Genomic DNA, 23,691 nt, shown 5'->3' with positions numbered 1-23,691 from the left:
AGCAGATGGAAGATCTATTTCTCTCTTTCTCTCCCTCTCTCTCTCTCCGTCATTATACCTTTCAAATAAATAAATAAATAAACTGTAAAAAACTAAAACAAAAACAAAACCACACATACAGAAAAGACTGGCATCGTGGTGTAGTGGGTAAGGCTGCCACCTGCAACACTGTCATCTCATATCAGCACCAGTTCAAGTCCTGGCTGCTCCACTTGCGATCCAACTCCCTGCTAATGCACCTGGGAAAGCAGCGGAAGATGGCCCAAGTACTTGAGCCCCTGCACCCACGTGGGGGACCAGGAAGAAGCTCCTGGCTCCTGGCTTCAGACCAGCCCAGCTCTGGCTATTGTGGCCATTTGGGGAGTGAACCAGCAGATGGAAGACCTCTCTCTGTCTGTCCCTCTCTCTCCCTCTAACTCTGCCTTTCAAACAAACAAATAAATAAATAAATCTTTAAAAAAAAAGACAAAGTTTTTGGAGGAGCAGCTCACTCTTGGGGCGATGTAGGAAGGCTCACACTGGAGCCCCATGCAGCACCAGGGGGTGGGGAGGGGGGGCTCACAGCAGCATCCCCATGGGTCCCCACTCCACTCCCTGGACAGCAGCTCTTTGTGTGCTGTGGGGGTGGGATTGCCTGCACCATCTGTGTGGTTGTTTCTCCGTCTTTTGAAGTACGGTAAATTATACATCCATAACATCTTGAAGATCCTTTTAGCCATTTGTAAGTGTATAATTTTGTGGCATTAAATAAGTTCACAAGTTGTGTAGTGATCACCACTATCTGTACCTCCCTGAATTTTTAAAAAACAGTACTTTGTTCATTAAAAAAAATTTTTTTAAAAAATTTTTGACAGGCAGAGTGGACAGTGAGAGAGAGAGACAGAGAGGAAGGTCTTCCTTTTGCCGTTGGTTCACCCTCCAATGGCTGCCGCGGCTGGCGCGCTGTGGCTGGCGCACTGCGCTGATCCGATGGCAGGAGCCAGGTGCTTCTCCTGGTCTCCCATGGGGTGCAGGGCCCAAGCACTTGGGCCATCCTCTACTGCACTCCCTGGCCACAGCAGAGAGCTGGCCTGGAAGAGGGGCAACCGGGACAGAATCCGGTGCCCCGACCAGGACTAGAACCCTGTGTGCCGGCGCCGCAAGGTGGAGGATTAGCCTAGTGAGCCACAGTGCTGGCCTTAAAATTTTTTTAAAAATTGATTTGAAAGGCAGAGTGATGGAGAGAGAAAGAAGGAGAGACAGAGAGAGAGAGAGATCTTCCATCTACTGGTTCACTCCACAAATGACTGCAACAGTCAAATCTGGGCCAGGCCAAAGCCAGGAACCTGGAATTCCATCCAGATGTTCTGTGTGGGTGACAGGGAGCCGAGTATTTGAGCCACCTCCTGTTGCCTTCCCAGGTACCTTAGGAGGACGCTGGATTGGCAGCAGAGCAGCAGCTGGGACTCGGAGCAGCGCTCTGATGAGGGATGCCTGCTGTGCCACCATGTTATCCCCACCCCAGATTTTTGTTAAAATCATCAACAAAGACTCAGTTCCCACTAACCAGTTACGCCCGTTCCCTGCTTCCCCAGCTGATGTGGACCTCTGTTCCACTTCAGTTTTTATGAGTTCCACTACCGTGGGTGCCACCTGCAGGAGGAGTCACGCCCTGCGTGTCCTGTTGTGACAGGTTCCTTCACTCAGCATGTCGCAGACTCCACCGTGTTGCAGCACGCGTCAGAACTTCCTTCTTTGGCTGCATCCTATTGCGCGGGATGGACAGATGCCATTTCGATTGCTCATTAATCTGCTGATGGACACAGGTGTTTCAGCCTTGGGCTGGTGTCAACACCGCCGCTATGGACATGGGGGTGCCGCCATCTGCCCGCATCCCTGTATCCAGCTCTTTGGAATGTACGAGTCCATCACTGGGGCTTATAGGCTGTCTGTGTTTACCTTTCGAGAAACTGCCACACTGGTCTTTGTTAAGATGTATTATTTATTTGAAGGGCCGAGTGACAGAGGAAAAGGGAGATCTTCCATTCGCTGTTTGCTCCCCAAATGGCCACACCAGGCAGGGCTCTGGGCCAGGCCAAAGCTGGGAGCCAGGAGCCAGGAACGCCAGCTGAGTCTCCCACACAGGTGTTGCCCAAGTACTTGGGCTGTCATCCACTGCCTCGCAGGTGCTTTAGCAGAGAGCTGGATTGGAAGTGTGAAACAGCTGGGGCTCTTTGAGACTGGATGTGGGCATCCCAGGCAGCAGCTTAATCCACTACAGCACAGTGCTGTCTCTGCCGGACTGCTTTCACTGGTGTCTGCCCCGTTCTAACTCCTACCAGCAGTGCCCCGACTTTCTAAGTTTTTTTCTAATTTTTTTCACATTCCTGCCAGCACTTGCTGTTTTCTGGGTGTGTCCATGCCAGTAGGTGTGAGATTTCCTTCTTTTTCATCAGATAAATGGTTATTTGGGGTCAGCATGTGGCACAGTGGGTTAGGCTGCCACCTGCGACGCTGGCATCCCCAGTAAGTGCCAGTTTGAGTCCTGGCTGCTCCAATTCTGATCCAGCTCCCTGCTAATGCACCTAGGAAACCAGTGGAAGATAGCTCAAGTCCTTGGGCCCTTGCACTTATATGGGAGACCCAGATGGAGTTCCTGGCTCCTGGATTTGGACTGGTCCAACCCTGGCCTTTGTGGCCATTTGGGGAGCGAACCAGCGGATGGAAGACCTCTGTCTAGGTCTCTAGCTGTTTTGCCTGGTGATGTGTTTCTTGGAAGCGATCCCACTGAACTTGGCGTATGCTTATGGAATTGAGATCCTTTTTCATTCTGCTTTTAATGCATGTGAAATGATGCAAGTCGATGCATGAAACTGTCCCACTAAAAAATTTAATTTTTAATTAATTTAATTCCTCAGTGTGCCGTGTCAGCAGCATGTATACTGAAACAGCGTGTATGCTGGAACAACGCCTCCTTGTTTCAGGCCCCATTCCAGCCTGCCTTCAGGCAATGTCTTTCTAGATTTTTCCATGCACTTACAGACGAGTATGAGCATGTGACAAAAGAAAGCCACGCTGTTTTCCATTCTTTATATAAACAGTATGAGGCCACTTTGATTTCTCAGTGACTTTCTTGTTGTCCTGAACCGATGAGCGGTTGGTTTTTCCAAGGTTGTATTTGCAGGGCTGAACTGTTCTGTACTTGCTGACCCCGATGCACGGGTGTGCTGTTCTTTTAAAATGATTCTTGAACACAGGACAGTTTCTCATGCGTGTCCCTCCGTGCGACACCACGTGCAGCACTGGCCCTCGTCAAGAACAATGCGTGGCCCGGGCCAGCGCCTCAGTCCTCCTCTGGACATCCGGCCTCTGTTTGCACACTCCTGCAGGGCCTGTGGGCTGCCTGCCAGGGGCAGTTTCCTGCACAGCAGGCCTCGCTGACCTTCTGTGTCTCTGCTTTGCAGGCCAAGAATAAGGAGACGGGCGCCTTGGCCGCAGCCAAGGTCATTGAGACCAAGAGCGAGGAGGAGCTGGAGGACTACATCGTGGAGATTGAGATCCTGGCCACGTGCGACCACCCCTACATTGTGAAGCTCCTGGGAGCCTATTACTACGATGGGAAGCTGTGGGTAAGGTGCCTCCCTCCGCCCCTCCTTGCCTGCATGGGTTCTGGACTTCATCTAGCCCTGAGGTTTTCAGTTCTGTGCCTCAGCTTCACGGGCAAGGAGAAGGTGAAGTGGGGGAGCTCCAGGCCTCCTGCCTGCCCCTTCCCGTGGGGCCCCTGCCTGTCAGATGGGGGCTGTGGTTTGGAACAGGAAGCACTGCCAGAGCTCTGCTGCTTGGCTTTGCATCCCAGCACAAGCTGGATACCCGTAGCCAAGGCTAAGCTTTCCATGCCTTGATTTTTCCATCTGGAAGATGGGCCTAATCATGCAAGTGGAGCATCCCTGATGTAGAAATCTGAAATCCCAGGTGGCTCTGGAATCTAAAACTTCTTGAGCACTGCCACTCAAAAAGTGTCAGATTTGGGAGCATCGCGGGTCTCGGGTGCTCCGATTAGGGATGCTGACCTGTAAACGACCACGCACGGGTTCTGAAATGCGGAACGCTCCAGAGCAGAAACGCTCGTGGTCCCAGGCATTTCGGGTAGGGAAGACTTAGGCTGTCATGTCTGGCCCACAGAGCGGGTACGAGGATTAAATGAGGGAGCTCATGGTGGCTGCTCAGGGGAGGCCTGGCCCGTGCGACGGCGCAGTGAGCGCTGGCCGTTGTGTTGTTTGTGTTGCTAGTGCTGCTCCCGCTCCTGCAGGGCTGCTCCAGGGGGATTCCTTTCAATGGCTGCTCTAAGGAAGTGGGGGCTCTTCAACAGCGCCCCCAGCTCTCCGCCAGCATCCTCATCCCTGGGTGTGCACAGCTCAGGTACAGCTCTGGGCCCCACCTTTCCAACTCAGCATCACCTCGAGTTCAAGTCAGGAAATCTGGGGTGCCCCAGCCTGGCTCCTCCCTGGCGTTCTCCTGAAGTGAATACCTCTCACAGATAAAACCCAGTTTTCCCAGACTGTGCCTCTCTTCAGACTGGTTTTTGCCAGGATCTTGTATGTAAAATATCGTACTTGCACTTGAGTGTTGTGGCACAGCAGAACCCCAGTTCGAGTCCAGGCTACTCCACTTCTGATCCAGCTTCCACTAATCTGTCTTGGGAGGCAGTGGATGATGGCTCAAGTGCTTGGGCCCCTGCCACTCATGTGGGAGACCTGGATGAAGCTTCTGGGTTTGGCTTGGCCCAGTCCTGGCTGTTGTGGGCACATGTGGAGTGACACAGCGGATGGAAGATCTCTATCTCTCTCTTTCTTTCTGCCTCTCCATCTCTGTGACTCTTTGAAATAAAATAAATCTTTATACAAAAAATACACATGGTCCTTCGAGGAAAATGAGGATATAGAGAAAGGCAGAAGGAAAACAGTGAGAGCTACCCGGATTTTTATCCCCGAACTAGCTCCTGGTACCATTTGGAACATGCATTGTGGAGCTCTTCTGTGCGCACCTGTGCGTGGTGTTCTCTGGAGGGGAGCCCACCCGCCTGCCTGCTACTTACCTTTTTTACTCTTTTTTATTGAAGATGCTAAGAACATCTTTCCATGACCATGGAAAGCCGTCTTCTGGCTGTGCCCATCTCCATCGCCGGGCACCCTGGCCCCTCCCCGCACGGTTTTAGCTGTCATAAACAATTCTGTGTGGCAGTCTTTGCGTTTCTTCTGTTCTTGTTTGAGAAGCTCTTCACCTGAGCTCTTTTTTTTTAAAGATTTATTTATTTATTTATTTTTATGATTTTTAGATTTATTTATTTATTTGAAAGTCAGAGTTACAGAGAGAGGAGAGGCGGGGTAGGGGGAGGTCTTCCCTCCGATGGTTCCCTCCCCAGTTGGCCGCAACGGCTGGAGCTGAGCTGATCTGAAGCCAGGAGCTTCAGGAACTTCTTCTCGGCCTCCCACATGGGTGCAGGGGCCCAAGGACTTGGGCCATCTTCTTCTTCTTCTTCTTATTTTTTTTTTTTTTCTGACAGGCAGAGTGGACAGTGAGAGAGAGAGACAGAGAGAAAGGTCTTCCTTTGCCGTTGGTTCACCCTCCAATGGCCGCCGCGGCTGGCGCGCTGCGGCCGGCGCACCGCGCTGATCCGAAGGCAGGAGCCAGGTTCTTATCCTGGTCTCCCATGGGGTGCAGGGCCCAAGCACCTGGGCCATCCTCCACTGCACTCCCTGGCCACAGCAGAGAGCTGGACTGGAAGAGGGGCAACTGGGACAGAATCCGGTTCCCCGACCGGGACTAGAACCTGGTGTGCCGGCGCCGCAAGGCAGAGGATTAGCCTAGTGAGCCGCGGTGCCGGCCTTGGGCTATCTTCTACTCCTTTCCCAGGCCATAGCAGAGAGCTGGATTGGAAGTGGAGCGGCCGGGACTCAAACTGGTGCCCATATGGGATGCTGACACTACAGGCGGCGGCTTTACCCGCTACGCTACAGTGCCAGCCCCTACCTGAACATTTTTTTTTTTAATTTTTTTTTTTTATTTATTTGAAAGACAGAGTTACAGAGAGAGGTAGAGACACAGAGAGAGGTCTTCTATCTGCTGGTTCACTCCCCAATTGGCTGCAACGGCCAGAGCTGAGCCTATCTGAAGCTAGGAGTCAGGAGCTTCTTCTGGGTCTCCCACGTGGGTGCAGGGGCCCAAGGACTTGGGACATCTTGTACTGCTTTCCCAGGCCATAACAGACAGCTGGATTGGAAGAACAGCAGCCAGGACTAGAACCGGTGCCCATATAGGATGCTGGCGCTTCAGGCCAGGGCTTTAACCCACTGCACCACAGCGCTGGTCCCCTACCTGAACTTCTAAGGTCTTTAAGCATCTGCTGCTGAACTGGCTTCACAAAGCCACTTTTTTTGTTGTTGGTGGTCTTTCTATTTAATTAATGAATTTGACAGAGAAACAGAGAGAGGTCCTATCGCCAAATGCCAGCAACTGTTGGGGCAGGACTGAGACTGAAGCTGTGAGCCAGGAACTCAATCCGCGTCTCCCCCATGGGCAACAGGGCCTCAATTCCTTGAGCCATCGTGTCTGGCTCCCTGGGTCTGTGTTGGTAGGAACCTGAAATCAGGAACTGGAAGCAGATATCAAACCCAGGCCCTCCCAATCGGGACCCAGGTGTCTGAACTGGTGTCTTAACCACCAGGCCAAATGCCCGCTCCGACACAGTCACTTTTTTTTTTTTTTTTTTTTTGACAGGCAGAGTGGACAGTAAGAGAGAGAGACAGAGAGAAAGGTCTTCCTTTGCCGTTGGTTCACCCTCCAATGGCCGCCGCGGCTGGCGCGCTGCGGCCGGCGCACTGCGCTGATCCAATTGCAAGAGCCAGGTACTTATCCTGGTCTCCCATGGGGTGCAGGGCCCAAGCACTTGGGCCATCCTCCACTGCACTCCCTGGCCACAGCAGAGAGCTGGCCTGAAAGAGGGGCAACCGGGACAGAATCCGACGCCCCAACCGGGACTAGAACCTGGTGTGCCGGCACCACAAGGCGGAAGATTAGCCTAGTGAGCCGCGGCGCCGGCACAGTCACTTCTGATGTTAACCGCCACTGCGCTTCTGTCTGCCCAGCCTCTCACCCGTCCGTCTGTCTGTCTTTCATCCATCGTCTGGTCCGCTCACATATCATTTGTTGAATTACTGCTCATTATGCACCCATTAAAAAAAATCTATTGAATATCTAGTCTCATTGCTGATGGTAGCTGGATACCAAGTTCATTACTTTCCCAAGTCCAAAGATAACAGCTGGTGTTTATTGAAGGTTTGCTGTGTGCTGGGCCTCTTGCTATGAGCTCCACATGTGTTCTGTCATTCGATCTTCCTCCTGTGAGGTGGGCCTTGTCTCACCCTTGCAGAAGAAAGTGAGAACCCAAGAGGGTTCGCCAGCTACTCCCACCCCCCATCTCCCCACGCGACCACTGGCTAAAAAGTAGCGGAGCTGGGAAGGCAGATAGAAAGAATGGTTCCTAACAGGACAGCCTCGGCCTTGTGGTTGCTTAAACAGATATGCCAGCATTTTCTGTCCCAAAGTTGTCACTTCAGGCCTACATCTCTTGTCCAGGGCTGCTGCTAAGGCCACAGCTGTTTCTTGCTGTCCCTTTTTGTGGCTGTCCCTGTGGCCTGACTGTTACTTTGTAGACCCTTAGAGTTCTGTCTTCTCCTTGCTGAGCATCTGGGTTTAGGACATTGTGAGATCAAGGAAGGTGGCAATGGATGGATAAAGGAGAAGGACAGGATGCCACGCAGAAGGGACAGCATGATCCACACACAGCGTGGAGGCAGGAAAGGTGGGGCCTTGGGTGCTTGGGTAATGGGAGTCTGGGCTAGGGGTGTCCCCTGGTGAAAGACAAGGCTTGTGAGGTAAGGTATGGCTGCTTTGTGCGTGGCTTTGAATGCCAAGTGAAGACCTTGTACTTGATCTCTGTTGAGACATGCGGCATCTCAGGCCCCAGCTATTGGGGGTGGCCAGCAATCTGCATTCGAGTGGCTCTCTGGCTTGTTTAAGCTTGAGAACCACTGTTGCGGCTCATAGGGACCCAGTGACAGCTTCCCACAGTGGAGAGACACGTCTTCTATGGTTTAGGAAGGAGTCAGGTTTGAAGGGGCCAGGAAAGCATAGTGGTTGATCAGGAAGTGGTGAGAAGCTCCAGGGTGTGATGTGGGCAGAGAAGACTTTGGAAGAAGGGACATTTGAACTGGATCTCACAGGATGCACAGGAGTTCTCCAGAGGGCTAAGGAAAGGAAATACCATCAGTGGGAGGACCAGCATGGGCAGAAGCCTGGAAGGGAGAAGTTGTGTGGCCCTGAGGCGGAACGAGAGAGGGTGCACCAGCCCTTAGCTCTTATTTTCTGAGAGGTGGCCGTCAGGTCCGCCTCGCGGCCAGGCCCAGGGCCTTCTGTGGTCCCAGAAGCCAGGTTTTTCATGTGCACGTCTTTGACAGAACCGGTCTTGGACACAGGCTGTGCTGTCAAAGACTTGGGGTTGAGAAACTGGCTGTTGCTGCAGTGTCCTGGGCCCTTCTCAAGCCGTAACAGCTGTGGACAGACTGTCCCTGCGCAGGGCAGAGGTCCGTCACCCAGCCGTGCACTCGCAGTCTGACACCGTTTGCTCACTTGCCCCTAGAATGTATAATCTATGCCAAATCCTTCTAGTGGGTTCTTATCTCCACTTCTGCTTTGCATGTCAGATGACATGGTGGAAGCAAACAACCCCAAAAGCTCTAGATGAGCACCGCCCATCAGAACTGCCAGGCAAGCCACAGATGTCGTTTCTCATTTCTTTTATGATTTTTAAAAAATATTTATGTATTTATTTGAAAGAATTACAGAGAGAGGGGGAGAGAGAGAGAGAGAGGGAGAGAGAGAATCTTTCATCTGCTAGTTCATTCTGCAGATAGCCACAATGTCTGGGGCTGGGCCAGGCTGAAGCCAGGAACCAAAAGCTTCATCTGGGTCTCCCATGTGGTTGCAGGGGCCTAAGAACTTGGGCCATCCTCTGCTGCTTTCCCCGACGCATCAGCAGGGAGCTGGATGGGAAGTGGAGCAGCCGGGACACCAGCTGGGGCCCGTATGGGATGCTGGTGTTGCAGGTGGCAGCTTTACCTGCTGTGCCACAGCGCTCGCCCTGGTTTCACATTTCTAACAGCCACGTTGAAAAGAGCTGGATTTCGGGGGTCCTATGGCCATGCGTGGCTCGAGGCTGCTGTCCTGAGCAGCCCAGTGTGCTAGGGATGACTCCCAGTCTCTGCCTTGGTGTGACATTGACATGGGTGAATTCAGGGGACCCAGGGCTGGCCTCACCAGTGCCCTCTGGTTCGTTGCTGTTCCCGCGCCCAGCCCAGGCCAGATTCCAGGACCTCAGCAGGTGTCTGTTTGCCAGTCTGTGTCCCGGCAGCCCGAGGTGGGGACCTGCTGCTAAGTGTTTGCCCACGAGCTCTCTGGGAAGAAGAGCCGTGGTTGCTAGCAGGGCTGTCTCTTCAGTGTAACTACTCCTGGCTCATGCCCTGGGCACCTCCCAGGGGAATGTCCCCAATGGTGAGCCTCCCCGAACTCAAAGTCTGATGGCAGAAACAACATGAAAGCAAATAAAGCGAGAGGACTTAAGCAGGCGGTAAGTGTGGGAGAAAAATCAATAGGGAAATGTGACAGAGGTTCCTGGGCGGGGCCAGCAGCAGGTGCCTTCAGCAGCAGGGACAGGGAAAACCTTCCGCAGGGGCCCCAGAGACAGGCCCCCAGGGATGGGGGCACAAAATGCCCAGAGGAGGGACTAGGAAGTACAGTGGCCATGGGCTGAGAGCTAGGAGAGGGCCAGACCAGAGCTCTGTGGTGGGAGCCCCCAGGGAGAGAGGAGATAGTGCTGCTGCAGGAGGCTATGGCCTTGACCATGTCCTGCTGAGCACCTGTCTTGTGCCAGGCCCTGTTTGAGGGGCTGGGGATTTAGCAGTGAGCGAGAGAAATACACTCCTTGTCCTCGTAGACTTTGCAGGCTTGCTAGGGGAGACGGCAGTAAGCACAGGGGCACACAGCCATGATGGGTATAGAATTGGGAGGGGAGGCCCAGGGACAGAGCCAGACACTGCCTGGGCATGGGCAGGGGTCCCCTCTAAGGAGGTAGTTTGAGAAGGAGGCTGGCTGGGGGAGGGTCAGGGAAGCAGCAGGTGCAAAGGCCATGAGCCGGGAGGCCGGGTGGATGGGGGAGGGGTGGTAGGGGTGATGGGGTCAGGGAGGGGAGCGTTGTGATCTCAGAGTAGGTGTTGGGAAATAAGGGGTCCAGGCAGGGGGAACTGCCCTCTCCCCTGGCGATTGGCTGGTCAGTCCCTGACTCTGCTCTTTCTTCCCTGCCCTGTGGTAGGGGGACGGGGTTCAGTGTTGACTTTGGGATTTTAGATACCTCCCAAGTTTCTGTTCCCTTTTTATTTTTTTAATCTATTAAATGATTATTTATTTATTTTCACCCACTTGAAAGGCAGAGTGATGGAGAGAGGGGAGGGGGAAGGGGAGAGAGGGAGAGAGAGAGAGAGGGAGGGAGGGAGGGAGAGATCTTCTGTCCGCTGGTTTACTCCCCAGATGCCTGCAACAGCCAGGGCTGGGCCACGCGAAAGCCGGGAATCCAGAGCTCCATCCAGTCTTCCCACAGGGTGGCAGGGAACCAAGCGCTTGAGCCGTCATCTGCTGCCTCCCAGGATGCACTTGCAGGAAGCTGAATGGGATGCCGAGCAGCCAGTGCTGCGATATGGAACGTGGCCTCCCAAGGAGTGACTGCACCACCACAGCTGCCCCTAAGTCTATTTCTTTGTCTCCAAAGTGAGCATGATGATGAGAAAACCTCGCCCGTAGCATCACTGCAAGGAGTGAGGCAGGGATGTTAGGTATGGATAGCAGTGTCTGGCACAGAGTGGTTGCCCTGTAGAGGCCATTGCTCCTCTCTCCCCTTTGCCCCCACGTCCTTCTTTCTATTCCCACCCCCCTTCCGACTCCTCATTCCCGGCAGCCCGCTCTCCTGCAGGTTCTCTGCCTTTGACCTGGGGAACCTTCCTGAGAATGCCATGTGATCGCATCACCCCCAGACAGTAAGAGAGGAGATGAGGACGTGAGCTCAGAGCAAGGATAGGCAAGATCACAGCAGGCCTCCCTGCCCCCCGTCTGCCCTGGAGACCACACAGCTCCAGGTCAGAAGTCCCACTGCCCCTGGGTTTCCTGTGCCGCAGGTTGATCTGCCGGGAACCTGTCCGCTGATTGCCAACGTCAGGACTCCTTTGCTTGGCATCGAAGGCCCTCCACTCCCCTGCGGTCTTCCTGGGTCTCCCTGGGGATGAACTTGCTCTCTTGCAGTCACAGCCTGCTACCCCTCCCCAAGCTTATCCATCCTCCGGCCTCCTTAAGAGCTAGTGGCGTTTAAAGGTGACTCCATTTTTAGAAATTAAATACATAGGATTTTTTAAAAATGATTTTTTATTTGAAAGTCAAAGTTACAGAGAGAGAATGAGGAGAGACAGAGAGAGAGAGATCTTCCCATCTGCTGGTTCACTCCCCAAACGGCTGCAATGGCCGGGGATGGGCACAGGAGCTTCTTTCAGGTCTCCCACACAGGTGCAGGGCCCAAGCACTTGGACCATCTTCCGCTGCTTTCCCAGGCCATTACCACACAGCTGGATTGGAATTGGAGCAGCTGGGACTTGACCAGTTGTCTTTATGGGATGCCAGCATTGCAGACGGCAGCTTAACCTGCCGAGTGCTGGTTCCAAATACATGTATTTTAAAAAGATCCTTCATATTGGTACCCTAAACTAGGACCCGCTTGCCATAAATAGAAACAGAAGAAGAGCAGCCAGTTCTGGCATGTTTCAGCCCAGTGTTCCTGCCTACCAAAGCCTGCAGCCTAAGCACTGACAATCCAGGAGCTTTTCACAGGTGCTTTTAGCTCAGTAGCCCCAGCTACACTGGGAAGGGTGGGAAGGAATGGGGAGGGGGGCTGGGGTGCCCCAGACTCATCTCCTTATCCCAGAGCTTCCCCCTGAGGGCGTGCCGGGATGCTGTCCTGGCGGGGACATGTGGAATGGGTCGGCTAGGACCCAGGGTCATGGGGGTGGAGGGGGGGGGCAGGGACTCACCTCTCTGCCCTGAGGCCGGGGTCTGGCTCCTCTGGCTCCCATCTCAGCTCTCATTTCCTGCAGCTGGGCTCGCCCAGGGTGCGCAGCTGTGGAATCCTCTCCTGCGGGACACTCCAGGAATGTCTGGGCAGGCAGTAGAGCTCACGGTGCTGTTCGGGGTTGGGGCCTCAGCGTCCCCACGTGCCTGCCCTGAGAAGCTCCTTGGAACTTGGGGGCTCCGGCCGGTGCCGGGGTTTCTCAGCCTCAGGCTGGGGATGTTGGGGGCAGGGCAGTCTTTGCCATGATGGAGCGGCCCTGTGCATTGTGGGTGCTCACCAGTATCCTTGGCCTCTGCCCGCCGGATGCCAGGGCCACCACCACCACCATGGATGCCGCAGACTGCCGCGTGGGGTGGGGACAGATGGCTCCTGGCTGAGAATGATGGTCGTTCCCACTCACAGCCCCTTGCCGCTGGGGGTGGCTGTGAGCCAGAGGCCACAGCTGTGTGTGTGAACACTCAGAGCGAAGTCGCAGACCGCCTTGAGAGAGGCTGGGTAGGACTTGCCGATCTGAAAAGATTGCCCAGGTAATAGCATGGCCTACTAATTTTTCTAAAATAAATTAAATCTTCTAAATTAGGATTTCAAAATTTCCCAAATTTTAATTTATTTATTTGGGAGTCAGAGAATGAGTGAGAGAGAGAGAGAGAGAAACGCTGTCATCTGCTGTTCATTCCCCAAGGCCAGGGCTGGAGCCGGAGCCGGGAGCCAGGAGCATACTCCTGGCCTCTCTCCTAGGTGTCAGGAACCCGATCACTTTGAGCCCTCCAGGGTGTTCATTAGGCAGGGAGCTGGAGCAGGTGTGGAACCCAGGCTCTGTGATGCGGGGAGTAGGTGTCTTCACTGGTGTCTTAACCACTGGGCTGAATGCCTGCCCATAAAAGTTTCTTTTTTTAAAGTCAGTGAATTATTTTCTTCTCAAAAAATAGTTTTAGAGGCCAGCGCTGTGGCATAGCAGGTAAAGCCTGCTGCTCTGGCACCCCATGTGGGCAGGGTTCGAGTCTCGGCTGTTGCACTTCTGATCCAGCTCTCTGCTATGGCCTGGGAAAGCAGTAGAAGATGGCCCAAGTCCTTGGGCCCCTGCACCCGTGTGGGAGACCTGGAAGAAGCTCCTGGCTCCTGGCTTTAGACTGGCATAGCTCTGGCCATGGTGACCATCTGGGAGTGAACCAGCAGATGGAAGACCTCTCTCTCTCTCCCCCTCTTTCTCTCTCTCTCCCTCTCTCTCTTTCTCTCCCTCTCTCTCTCTCTCTCTCTGCCTCTCTGTAGCTCTGCCTTTCAAATAAATAAATAAATAAATCTTTAAAAAATAGCTATAGAAAACTCAGAATGTAAAGCGTTCTTTTCTTTTTAATGGTTTTAAAATGAAGTACAAAAGAGCTGTGGTTTTTGTAGTGCCGTTGGAAGAGTTTCCCCATTCAAGAAGGGTTTTCTTTATAATGTGTTATTCAGATCCCTAAGTGTTACTCACACTCATAAATGAATAAAAGTAGCTATTTTAAAAAGTCACAAACTGGTCATCTCAGGCCAGGTCTGGCTTGCAGACACATTGTGTTTGGCATGTGTGATTTTTTTTTTAAAGATTTATTTATTTATTTGAAAGGCAGAGTTAGAGGGAGAGAGAGGGATAGGCAGAGAGAGAAAGAGAATCTTCCCGGCTGCTGGTTCACTTCCCAAGTGGCCATAATGGCCAGAGCTGAGCTGATCCAAAGCTGGAGCCTGAAGCTTCATCTGGGTCTCCACCTGGGTGAAGGGGCCCAAGGACTTGGGCCATCTTCCACTGCTTTTTCAGCCAAAGCAGAGAGCTGGATTGGAAGTGGAGCAGCCGGGTCTTGAACCAGTGCCTATATGGGATGCCGGCACTGCAGGCGGTGGCTTTACCTGCTATTCCAGAGTGCTGGCCCCAACGTGATGTTTTTAAAAATCGGTGGCTGGTGTCATGTCAGAAGCTGTCCCATAAAACCCTGGGCAGTCTGAGGATGTTTCTTCCCGGCTTCAGATGCCTGGGATGGGGCCACCCCCGCCCCTAGCTTGCCCCAGACCTCACTGCCCTGTAACACGTCCCCAGTGCTGAGGCTGACGGCTGCTTGTCATTGTGCAGCGTGCCTGGGTTGCCTTTACTTTTTTTTTTTTTTTTAAGCTTATTTATTTATTTGAAAGGCAGAGAAAGGGGGACACACATACACAGACACACAGAGGGAAAGAGAGAGAGAGAGAGAGAGAGATGTCTTCCAGCCACTGGTTCATTCCCCAAATGGCCGCAACAGCCAGGCCAGGCTGATGCCAGGAGCCTGGAACTCCATCCGGGTCTCCCATATGTGTGACAGGAGCCCAGGTACTTGGGCCAGCATCAGATGCCTCCCAGGTGCATTAGCTGGGAGCTGGATCCCTGCTAATACACCTGAGAAACTACCAGATAATAGACCAAGTACTTGGGCTCCTGTCACCCCTGTGGGAGACCCAGATGGAGTTCCAGGCTCCTGGCTTCACCTTGACTGTTGGGGCCATTTGGGGAATGAACCAATAGATGGACGATCTCTCTCTTTCTGTCTCCTTCCCACCCCTGCCTGTAACTCTGCCTTTCCAATAAATAAATAAATCTTTAAAAAAAAAAAAAAGAAGAAACAGCCTAGTGTAGCCAGGATTCAACCTGGAACCCTAATAGGGAATACAGGTGTCCCAGTCCGCATCTTAGTCCACGGTGCCACAATGCGCAGCCTGCCCTGCTTTTCTTACAGTAAAGTCAGGAGAACATGAATTCTGTGTCACACCCTGTCCCTATTGAGGAAGGTCAAGAGGACCGAGAGGACTGTGTTTGCAGAAAAGTGTGGGAGAGGACTTTTTTTTTTTCGTATGCACCCTGCTTCTCCCTGTTGTTTGCCACCCAGACCTGGCGGGTGTATAAGCCAAGATGGCCAGGGAAGTCCAAAGATAGGCTTCCCAGGAATCTGTGCATTTGCTGAACATGCGTGTCAGGGGTGTGTGTGTGTGTGTGTGTGTGTGCACAGGAAGCAGTGGTTGGAGGAGTGAGAGAGCTGGGGAACCCCAAAAATGTGCCGGTCTTCACTTTGAAAACCGAAAGATCTGCCCCTGGAGATGACGGGGTCAGATCCCTCTCCTGCCTGCCAGTTACTGCCTGTGGGACCTGAGAAATTCCTTCATTCCTTGGCCCTCAGTTTTCTCAGCTGTAAAATGGGTCATCACTGAGAGGGTCTAGAAGAGGGCTGGGCACACAGAGAGCTCTTGCTCAGCACCGGTGCCTCCCTTATCCAGCTGTTCTTCAGCCGTCTGCCTTCCAAGGTCCCCAGCACAGGGCCCAGCGTGCGTCGGGAAGGGAGAGGGAGTCAGGAGCCGTGTCCTTGCAGTCTGCCAGGGCCCCCTACATGCAATCCAGCCCAAGAACACCGCTGTAGACTCTCCCACGAGGGACTGAAGTTGTGACCTTGGGCCTGGCACAGTGGGACGCCTGTCTCAAGGCAAGCCTCCTGCAGAGGAAGTGCAGGACCCAGGGTCACAGAGCAGGGTGTGGGCAGCCCATGGCCTTACGTGACCACGCTCCGAGGCCACCCTCGGCCAGCGGCAGAGGTCGCAGATCTGGCCCTGCACAAGTCAGAACGCTGAAGAACAAAGATTGTGTGTCCTCCGCAGGTGGCCTGCAGTGCCACATGCGCTAGAAAGAGAGGGGGTGGGCTCTGGGCTGGAGGCTGTGCACCCCGGGCCTCCTCCTTTTGTCCCAGCCCCTGTGCCTGCGATTCTGAATCCAGGATCTGTAGTCCCCTGGGTGGCCTCAGCGACCCTTCCTGACAGTGTTGTGTGCTCTGGGGTCCTGGTGCACCTGTGGGTTGGGCTTGTGGGGCCCCTACATGTTCACTCACATGGCACTTGCAAAGCACTTTAGGGTGTGCACAGGCTCCTGTCATCGGAGGGAGGCGTGTTATTACCGCATTGCCATATTCCCATTTTACAGATGGGACACCCAAGGCCCAGGGAGGTGAAAGCAGGTGAGGAAGCTCCGGGATTCTTGTCCTCAAGGGTGAGTCAGAAGGCAGGGGACGCTGATAGGAGGTAGGAGATGGCCATGTAATGATACGGAAAGCAAGCTTTTGCCGGAACCTTCTCTTGGGTTCTTCTGCAGGGCTCTTGTATGATCATATCATTGACCCCTCCCATTTCAGTGGGATTGAGATGTTGTCACCCCTGCTGGACAGATGTGAAGACCGAGAGCCAGAGGCGTAGAGTGACAGTGGCTCCAGGTGTCCCAGGTGGGTTCCAGCCCAGAACTAGACCCTTCCTCCTGGTGCCGCTGGTGGCCCTGGCCGGAGCAGGTGGAGTTGGGGAGCTGCAGATGGACGGGCTGGGATCCTGCTGTTGGAAGGGCCAGGCTGGGTGTCTCTGTCATAGCCACGGAACAACAGGGGACTTTGCCCACCACGTCTCGGGCATCCCCTGCCTGTGGGTCATAGTGAGCCCTGTGACCTTGATGGCTTCCTCCAGGGCATTGGTCCCCCACTTGCTGTGTCATTCCCACCCTTGTAGTCCTGCTGTGTGACCCTGAACATGTCTTGTCATGCCTCAGAGCCTCAGTTTCCCCCACTGGACCCTGGGGGTGGTGGTGCTGCCTTCCCAGCAGTGTGGCCAGCATGAGAGACCCCGCTTGTGGCCCCGTCAGGGTAACTTGAAGTCAGGAGTGGCCCTCACGGTGCAGATCTGTGGGCCAGCGCATGGACAGGCTCCCAGCTGCACGAAGCACAGGCGCTGTGTGGACCTTTGGAAACCAGCGCGTCTCACGGGAGCATCCTGACATGTGACGTGGCCTGAAGGCCTCACAGCTGCCACCCCACGGGCTGCATTCTGGCGCGGCATCTATTTCACCTGGTCAAGTGCAGCCACCTCTGTACATAGACACCTGCTCCCCCATCTGCCCCTGCCCCCTCCCTCAGGCAGCCTTTCTGGATTTATAGCTCCTGACTGGCCCTGGGTGGAGCTGATAATTCCAGTCCTGCATGGGGAGTGTGGAAACCGAGGGTGGTATTTGTGTGTGTGTATGTGTGCATTTTTTTATAAAGATTTATTTTATTTATTTGAAAGTCAGAGTTACAGAGAGGCAGAGGCAGAGAGAGGTCTTCCATCTGCTGGTTCACTCCCCAAATGACCACAACAGCCAGAGCTGTACTGATCTGAAGCCAGGAGCCAGGAGCCTTCCTCCAGGTCTCCCACATGGGTACAGAGGCCCAAGCACCTGGGCCATCTTCCACTGTCCTCCCAGGCCATAGCAGAGAGCTGGATTGGAAGCGGAGCAGCTGGGGCTCGAACTGGCAGCCATATGGGATGCCAGCTCTGCAGGTGGCTGTTTCACCTGCTGCGCCACAGCGCTGGCCCCAATATGTATGTGTATCTTCTGTTGTCCTTGTGTTTCTTGGGGCACTGCTTCCTGCCTGGCCACTCCCCTGCCAATCCCTCAGGGGGCCTAGGGGCTGTGCTGTCCCTGAGGAAACCGTCAGCAGCTATTGCCATTGCTGGGCGGGTCTCCGTAGGACCTCCCTGAGTCTGCCTGGCCACGTGCATGAGCTGGTGTGATTGGACTCCCTCCTCCCCGGAGCAGGCAGGGCGGCCATCATTCATTCATTCATTCATTCACTCATCCGTTTACAAGTGTTGGCCGAGCACCAAGGGTGTGTGCCAGGCGGTTTCAGGTGTGGGGCAGAGACACAAAGGCCAGCTCTCAGGTGGCTCACATTCCCCGGGAGGGAGCGGGCTGGGCAGGCAGCAGACACAATCAAGTTGTGATGTCGGCGCCCGAGGTGCGTGCGCAGGGCTGCCTCTGGTCGTCATCCGGGAGCTGCAGGCTTGTGCCTTCAGTGCTGTGGGGCAGGCGCTGGTGCGGAGCCGGTCTCCCCACACAAGCTGCTCATTTCAGCTTCCCACACCGGTCCGGCTCTGCCATGACTCATGGTCGTGGGACCGAGCTGAAACCTTTGCCCGCGTCATCCCGAGTGCTGGTGACCTGGGAGGCAGGTCCTCCTGTTACTCCCACCTGATGGATGAGCGCATGGAGGCTCACCTCTCTGAGGTTTATCTCTCCTGAGGTCATCCTGGGACCTAGGCATGTGGGGCTCTAGAGTTAGAACCCCGTGTTCCCTCACAGGTCAGACAGGGAGTGGAGGAAGCCTAGGGCTTGTCCTTACGGGTGTGCTATGATGGCAATGCCCACCCTGAGTCTTGCTGGCAGCACTGCCCAGCCCTGCCTGTGCCCCAGGAGCCAGCCAGTGCCATCTCCACAGCACAACCCCTCTCCCTTGCTTCCCAATCCTAGCTGTCCCCACCCCCAGCAGCAGCTATAAAACCTGCCTTAGCTGAGTTGAGATACTCTTTCCTGCCCATCTCCCTTCCACCCCCAACTCAGGGCAGGGTCATGGCCCCGCTATTCCCCCTCTGAGTCCGGCACTCTCCCTAGCAGAGCTGGCTTTTGGGAGTGGTGGCTGGACAGACAGACAGACAGACAAAAGAGACCCTAGTCGTCTCTGTGGACAGGGAACTGCCTTTGTGTCTCTCTTGCGGCTGGAAGTCCGGTTTGCATCTGATCCAAACTTGATCCCAGCCTCGATCCTGGCTTTTGATGAAGGTGGAGTGGACTCCACCTCTTGGGGACTTTGACCCTGAAGCGAGGGCACCTGACCTATGGGCAGGACAGGGCCAGGTTGGGTATCCCAGAGTTTGAGTCAGCTTAGTTCCATCCCAGAGATGCCTAGGGCCTTAGGCGAACACATCTGGAGGTGGAGCCCCTTGGCCTCCACATCTGTGGCGTGGGGTCAGGGCTGAGTCATCCCCACCCCGAGGACTGTGGCTAAGAGGCATAGCAGGTGCCTGGCAGAGCTGCCACTCAAACGTGCGCACACACAACTCCCAAGTCATCCGCTCCGCCCCAGGACCCCAGAGCCCTTCCTTTCTGTCGAGGGAGCAGGGTTCATACAGGCGCAGGGGAAGCTGGGAATTCCTTGCCCAAGCTTTCTGTGAATGTGGTGGGTAGGGCCGGGGGTGGAGGAACAAGGCCCAGTGTTCCGGGAGGCCTTGTGGGTGTGGGCTCCCTGCTCAATGGCCACATTGTTTGGCCTGGAGCTCAGAGGTGGGGACACTCCACCTACAAGGACAGGCAGCTGATAAGTGTTGACTGTCGGCCTCTTTGGCAGCTGCGTCAGTGGACTTCCTTCTACAAGGTCAGTTGAGTAACCAGAAGCTTCTGTCCGTCTTCTGCACGGATGGGGTATTGGAGAAGCTGGGGAAGGCCCCAGCCTGTGCCCCAGGGGACAGTGTCTGTCAGTGCAGGGCGACCTGGGGACTGAGTAGGTAGCACTTGCCTTGCCTGCTTCCACAGAGAGGGAAAGTGGCTGCGTGGTCAGCTGTCTGTGTCTGGGTTACACCCTGGAGCTGAGCGGCCCCTTCAAAGCCCAGTTTCTCCATCTATAAAACAGGACTAAGTGTAGTTGCTCATGGGCCTATGGAAAGGAGTGCTTAGCACAGTGCCAGGTGCACATTAGGAGCTCCAGAGTGGCAGCCACCCTTTGTGCTCTCTTGGGCTGCCCTTTGCCCAGTTTTGGGCGCAGATCTGGCTATCAGTGATGGTAGTCACCTCTGCTGTGTTCTACCCTGAGGTCTGGGCATCTTGAGGGCCCTGAACTCTTTCATTCACGTTCGATCAGCCCATACCAACCGATCATGCAGAGTTAGCCTCCAGGTCCGTGGCTTCCTTGTCTGTGGGTTCAACCATCATGGATCAGGAGTACTTGGGGGAAAAGTGCACTTGTATTGGACATGTGCCGAATGTTTTATCTGCTAAGCCATATAGAATGGATGGCTGTCTGCACGGCATGTATGTTATGTTAGGTATTTTGTGTCTTCCTGAGATGATTTAAGGGGCACAGGAGGACGTTGGTCATACATAAATGCTGTGCCGTCTCAGAGGGGCCCCGGACTGCATCCCCCATGGGTACCAAGGGACTGCTGTCATAGGTCCCAGGCTCTGGTAATGGGTGATTGATAGGAGCTGACTTTATGAAAATAAACTCCTCATTCAATGATGAGGTGACGCCAGTCACTATGACCCCTGGAATGTCAGTGTTGCAAATGACCCTACCGATTGTGGGCATTTCATTTTCCAGAAAGGAAAAAACAGCGGCCCAAAGCAGGCCCAGCGAAGGGACAATGGCGGCCGAGGGCTGTGTCCTGACTGCCGGCTGGGGCAGGTGCAGCGGCAGCTCCAGGAGTTTGACCAGCCCAGGACATGGTGCTGGCCGCAGGGAAGAACCGGGAGGGGAGGGCACTGTGGCACAGTCTGGTCACCGGGATGCTGCTGCTGCCTCCCCTCTGGGCTGGGCGAGCCTGGGGATGCAGGGGCTGTGGCAGTGCCGACTCAGCCCTCAGCCTGGGGCTGTAAATGTTCAGTCTAAAACCGGTGGGTGGTCCAAACAGGCTCTTATCTGCGCTGGGACATCCTGGCTCCCTTATCTGCGGGTGAACAAGCTCCCTTGGTATGTGTGTGCTGACTGGGAGGCCTAGGGAGGCCCTTTCTCCCACCCACCCAGGGCTGTGACTCAAGTTCTCTGTGGCTTCCTCCTTGAGGCAGGAGGAAGGGGGATGGGGCGTTTACCAGGTCTCTTCCATTGGACACATGACAGGCTGGGCCTGGCACCCACAGAGGTCCTGGCTATGCCTCTTCACTGTTTGTGTGCCCTTCATCTCTTCGAGCCTCAGTTTCCCCGAGTGTAAAATACCATCTACTGCTGGCAGTAACTGGTAGCATGTCTCAAGCCTCTACTTACCGGGCCCCAGGGAGTGTGCTCAGTTCCTGACATACACAATCCTGTTTAATCCTCACAATGAACCTCCTGATTTATAGGCACTTTTAAGGATCCCTGCCTCAGATGGTGAGTGTGAGCTTAGCATAGCACAGCTGAAGTGCTCAAGTCATGTTGGGTGTCACGGACGGGGAAACTGAGGCTGGCTCAGGTTTGCTGACCTTGTGACCATACCTTGTGCAGAGGTTGAGGGCAAGGAGTGAAACTGTGAAGGTGGAACCCTGCACATTTGGCATTTTCTGGGTGTGGTTTGCTTATTTGTTTGTTTTTATTTGAGAAACAGAAAGAGAGAGAAAGAGCACTCCCATCCTCTGGTTCACTCCCCAAGTACTCAAATGGCTGAGACTGGGCCCAGCTGATGCCAGAAGCCAAGAACCTAACCCAGCTCTCCTACATGGGTAGAACTCAATCACTTGAGCCGTCACCACTGCCCTCCAGGGTCTGCATTAGCAGAAAGCTGGGCTCAGAAGTGAGAGTAACCCCAGATGCCCAGATGTAGGAACCTGGGCATCTTTTTTTGTTTGAAAGTCAGAGTTACAGAGAGGGAGAGGCAGAGAGAGACATCTTCCATCTGCTGGTTCACTCTCCAGATGTCTGCAATGGCTCGGGCTGGGACAGGCCAAAGCCAGGAACCAATTTCATCTGGATCTCCCATGTGGGTGCAGGGACCCAAGCACGTGGGCCATCTTCTGCTGCTTTTTCCAGGCATATTAGCAGAGAGCTGGATCAGAAATGGAGCAGCCAGGACTTGAACTTGTGCCCATATGGGATGCTGGCATCCCAGGAGGTGGCTTTATTTACAAACACAGGCATCTTAACCTCTGGGCCAATGCCTGCCCTTGTGTGTCTTACTGAGAAGGGTGGGACTTGGCATGGGCACAGCACCCTGATGTCCGAGTTGGGTCCTGAAGGGCTGATGCAGAAGAGAAATTAGAAAACCCTGGCTCTGTTGGTCTTTAGCAGTGTTGAGCTGATTCGTAATCTGCACAGCTCGAAGAGGTTTGTACAGGCACAGACAGTCCCAGGGCTGCTCTGAGCAGAGGATGAGCTGTGCAGGGCCGGTGCTGTGTGCGTGGGGTGTGCCACCCTGTTCACAGGCCCCTGGGAGGGAGTGCTTCCCCAAAGGAGTAGATCAGCCTCCCGAGTGGGACCTCCAGGGAGACAGGGACTGTTTTTTTCCCTGCTTTGTTCCCAGTGCCTGGGACTGGGTGGGTGCCTGCTGAATGCATCCATTCCTCCGTCAGTGCCCAGAGGGATGGTGCGGGCTGCCGGGATCATGTAGCCCGGCCCCACCCTTAGGCTGCACCGTGACAGCTGCTCAGTTTAACCTGATGAGGAATCCAGGTAAACACAGGTTTCCAGTTTCTTTGGCCTCCAGCCAGAGCAGAAAGCCAGTGACTCCATCCACGCTGTGTGTATAGGCCAAGGTCGTCAGGGCAACAGGGAGCTCCTGGGGGCTGAGGACACGCCCCTTAAGGGTGGGGGGCTCACACCTCCCTCAACACCCTGTACCACTTGGGTCTAAGCTCTTTTTCTCTTTAAAGATTTTTATTTTTGTGTGGCAGGGACTTAATGTGAGATCTGCCGTGTTAGCAGATGTTGAAACAGAAAACGTTACTCTTGACAGTAGGTACAGTATCGGATAGACCTCTGGGGCTGCAGTTCCTTCCTTCCCCAGAAAGAGAGAGAGAGAGAGAGAGAGAGAGAGAGAGAGAGAGAGAGAGAATGAATTTTCCATCTAATGGTTCACTCTCTCAATTCCCACAGATTTACGCTAGGAGCCAGAAATTCCTTCCGGGTGTCCCACGTGGGTGGCAGGGACCCAACTACTTGAGCCATCATCTGCTGCCTGCGAGGCTGCACCTGGGCAGGGAGCTGGATGGGAAGCAGAGGTGGGGCTGAGACCCAGGCAGGCACTGCAGTGCGCGAGGCGGGCGTCCCAGGCAGCGATTTAACCCACTGCACTTCCGCCGGGCCCACCCCTCCACTCTCCTCTTTGAGTCTGTGAACTTGGCTACTTGAGATCCCTCATGTGAGAGCGGTCTGCAGTGTTTGTCCTTCTGTGATTGGCGTATTTCACCTTGCCCAGTGTCCTGGAGGTCCAAATTGCCTCCCCCTGCAGAATTCCCTTCCTGTTTTTCAGACTGTCCAGTTTCCACTGTGTGTAGAGAGCGTGTTTTCTTTATTCCTCCACGCATCTCAGCTTCTGTGAATAGTGGCCCATCTCTGGGGTCCTGATTTTTGTTCTTGGGGGAACATACACAGTAGGGGGATTGCAGGGTCCTTCCATTTTTTTTTTATTGTGGGAGGAAGCACCCTGTTTTCTGCAGAGGCCACAGCGGTCTCTATTCCCTGCAGTGTGAAAGCGCTCCCTCTCCTGGCCTTTTGTCTTTCTGATAACAGCCTTTCTGGCAGGTGTGTGGTGACACCTCTTTGTGGCTTTGATTTGCCTGTCCCTGATGATTTGTGATGTATCTTCACACACCTGTATGGCTTTTTGGGGAAGTGTCTGTTCAGCTCCTTTGTCCATTTTTAAATTGGGACATCGTTTTTTTCCCCCTTTTTATTACTAATGAGTTTTAGGAGTCCTTTGTGCATTTTGGAGATTAATGCCTTATCAAAAACAGGGTGTGTCAA

General features: G+C 54.2%; 1 protein-coding gene across 5 annotated transcripts in view; it reads left to right on the top strand.

The window, feature by feature from the left end:
- Positions 1–23,691, top strand: part of STK10 (serine/threonine kinase 10) — a 112,145-nt gene that overhangs the window by 33,958 nt on the left and 54,496 nt on the right. For 4 of the 5 annotated variants that reach the window (XM_051843610.2, XM_051843611.2, XM_051843612.2 and 1 more), the window contains one exon: positions 3,444–3,608. In XM_051843610.2, coding sequence (XP_051699570.2) covers positions 3,444–3,608 — 165 coding nt within the window. Of the gene's footprint in view, positions 1–3,443; positions 3,609–16,439; positions 16,465–23,691 lie in introns of those variants that run through there. The other variant, XM_051843614.2, reaches the window with a different exon arrangement.

The sequence above is a fragment of the Oryctolagus cuniculus genome, chromosome 6 (assembly GCF_964237555.1).
Source record: "Oryctolagus cuniculus chromosome 6, mOryCun1.1, whole genome shotgun sequence".
In the NCBI taxonomy this organism is placed as follows: Eukaryota; Metazoa; Chordata; class Mammalia; order Lagomorpha; family Leporidae; genus Oryctolagus; species Oryctolagus cuniculus.
The sequence above is the reverse complement of the archived record's forward strand: the minus strand, read 5'-3'. Positions and strand labels throughout refer to the sequence as shown.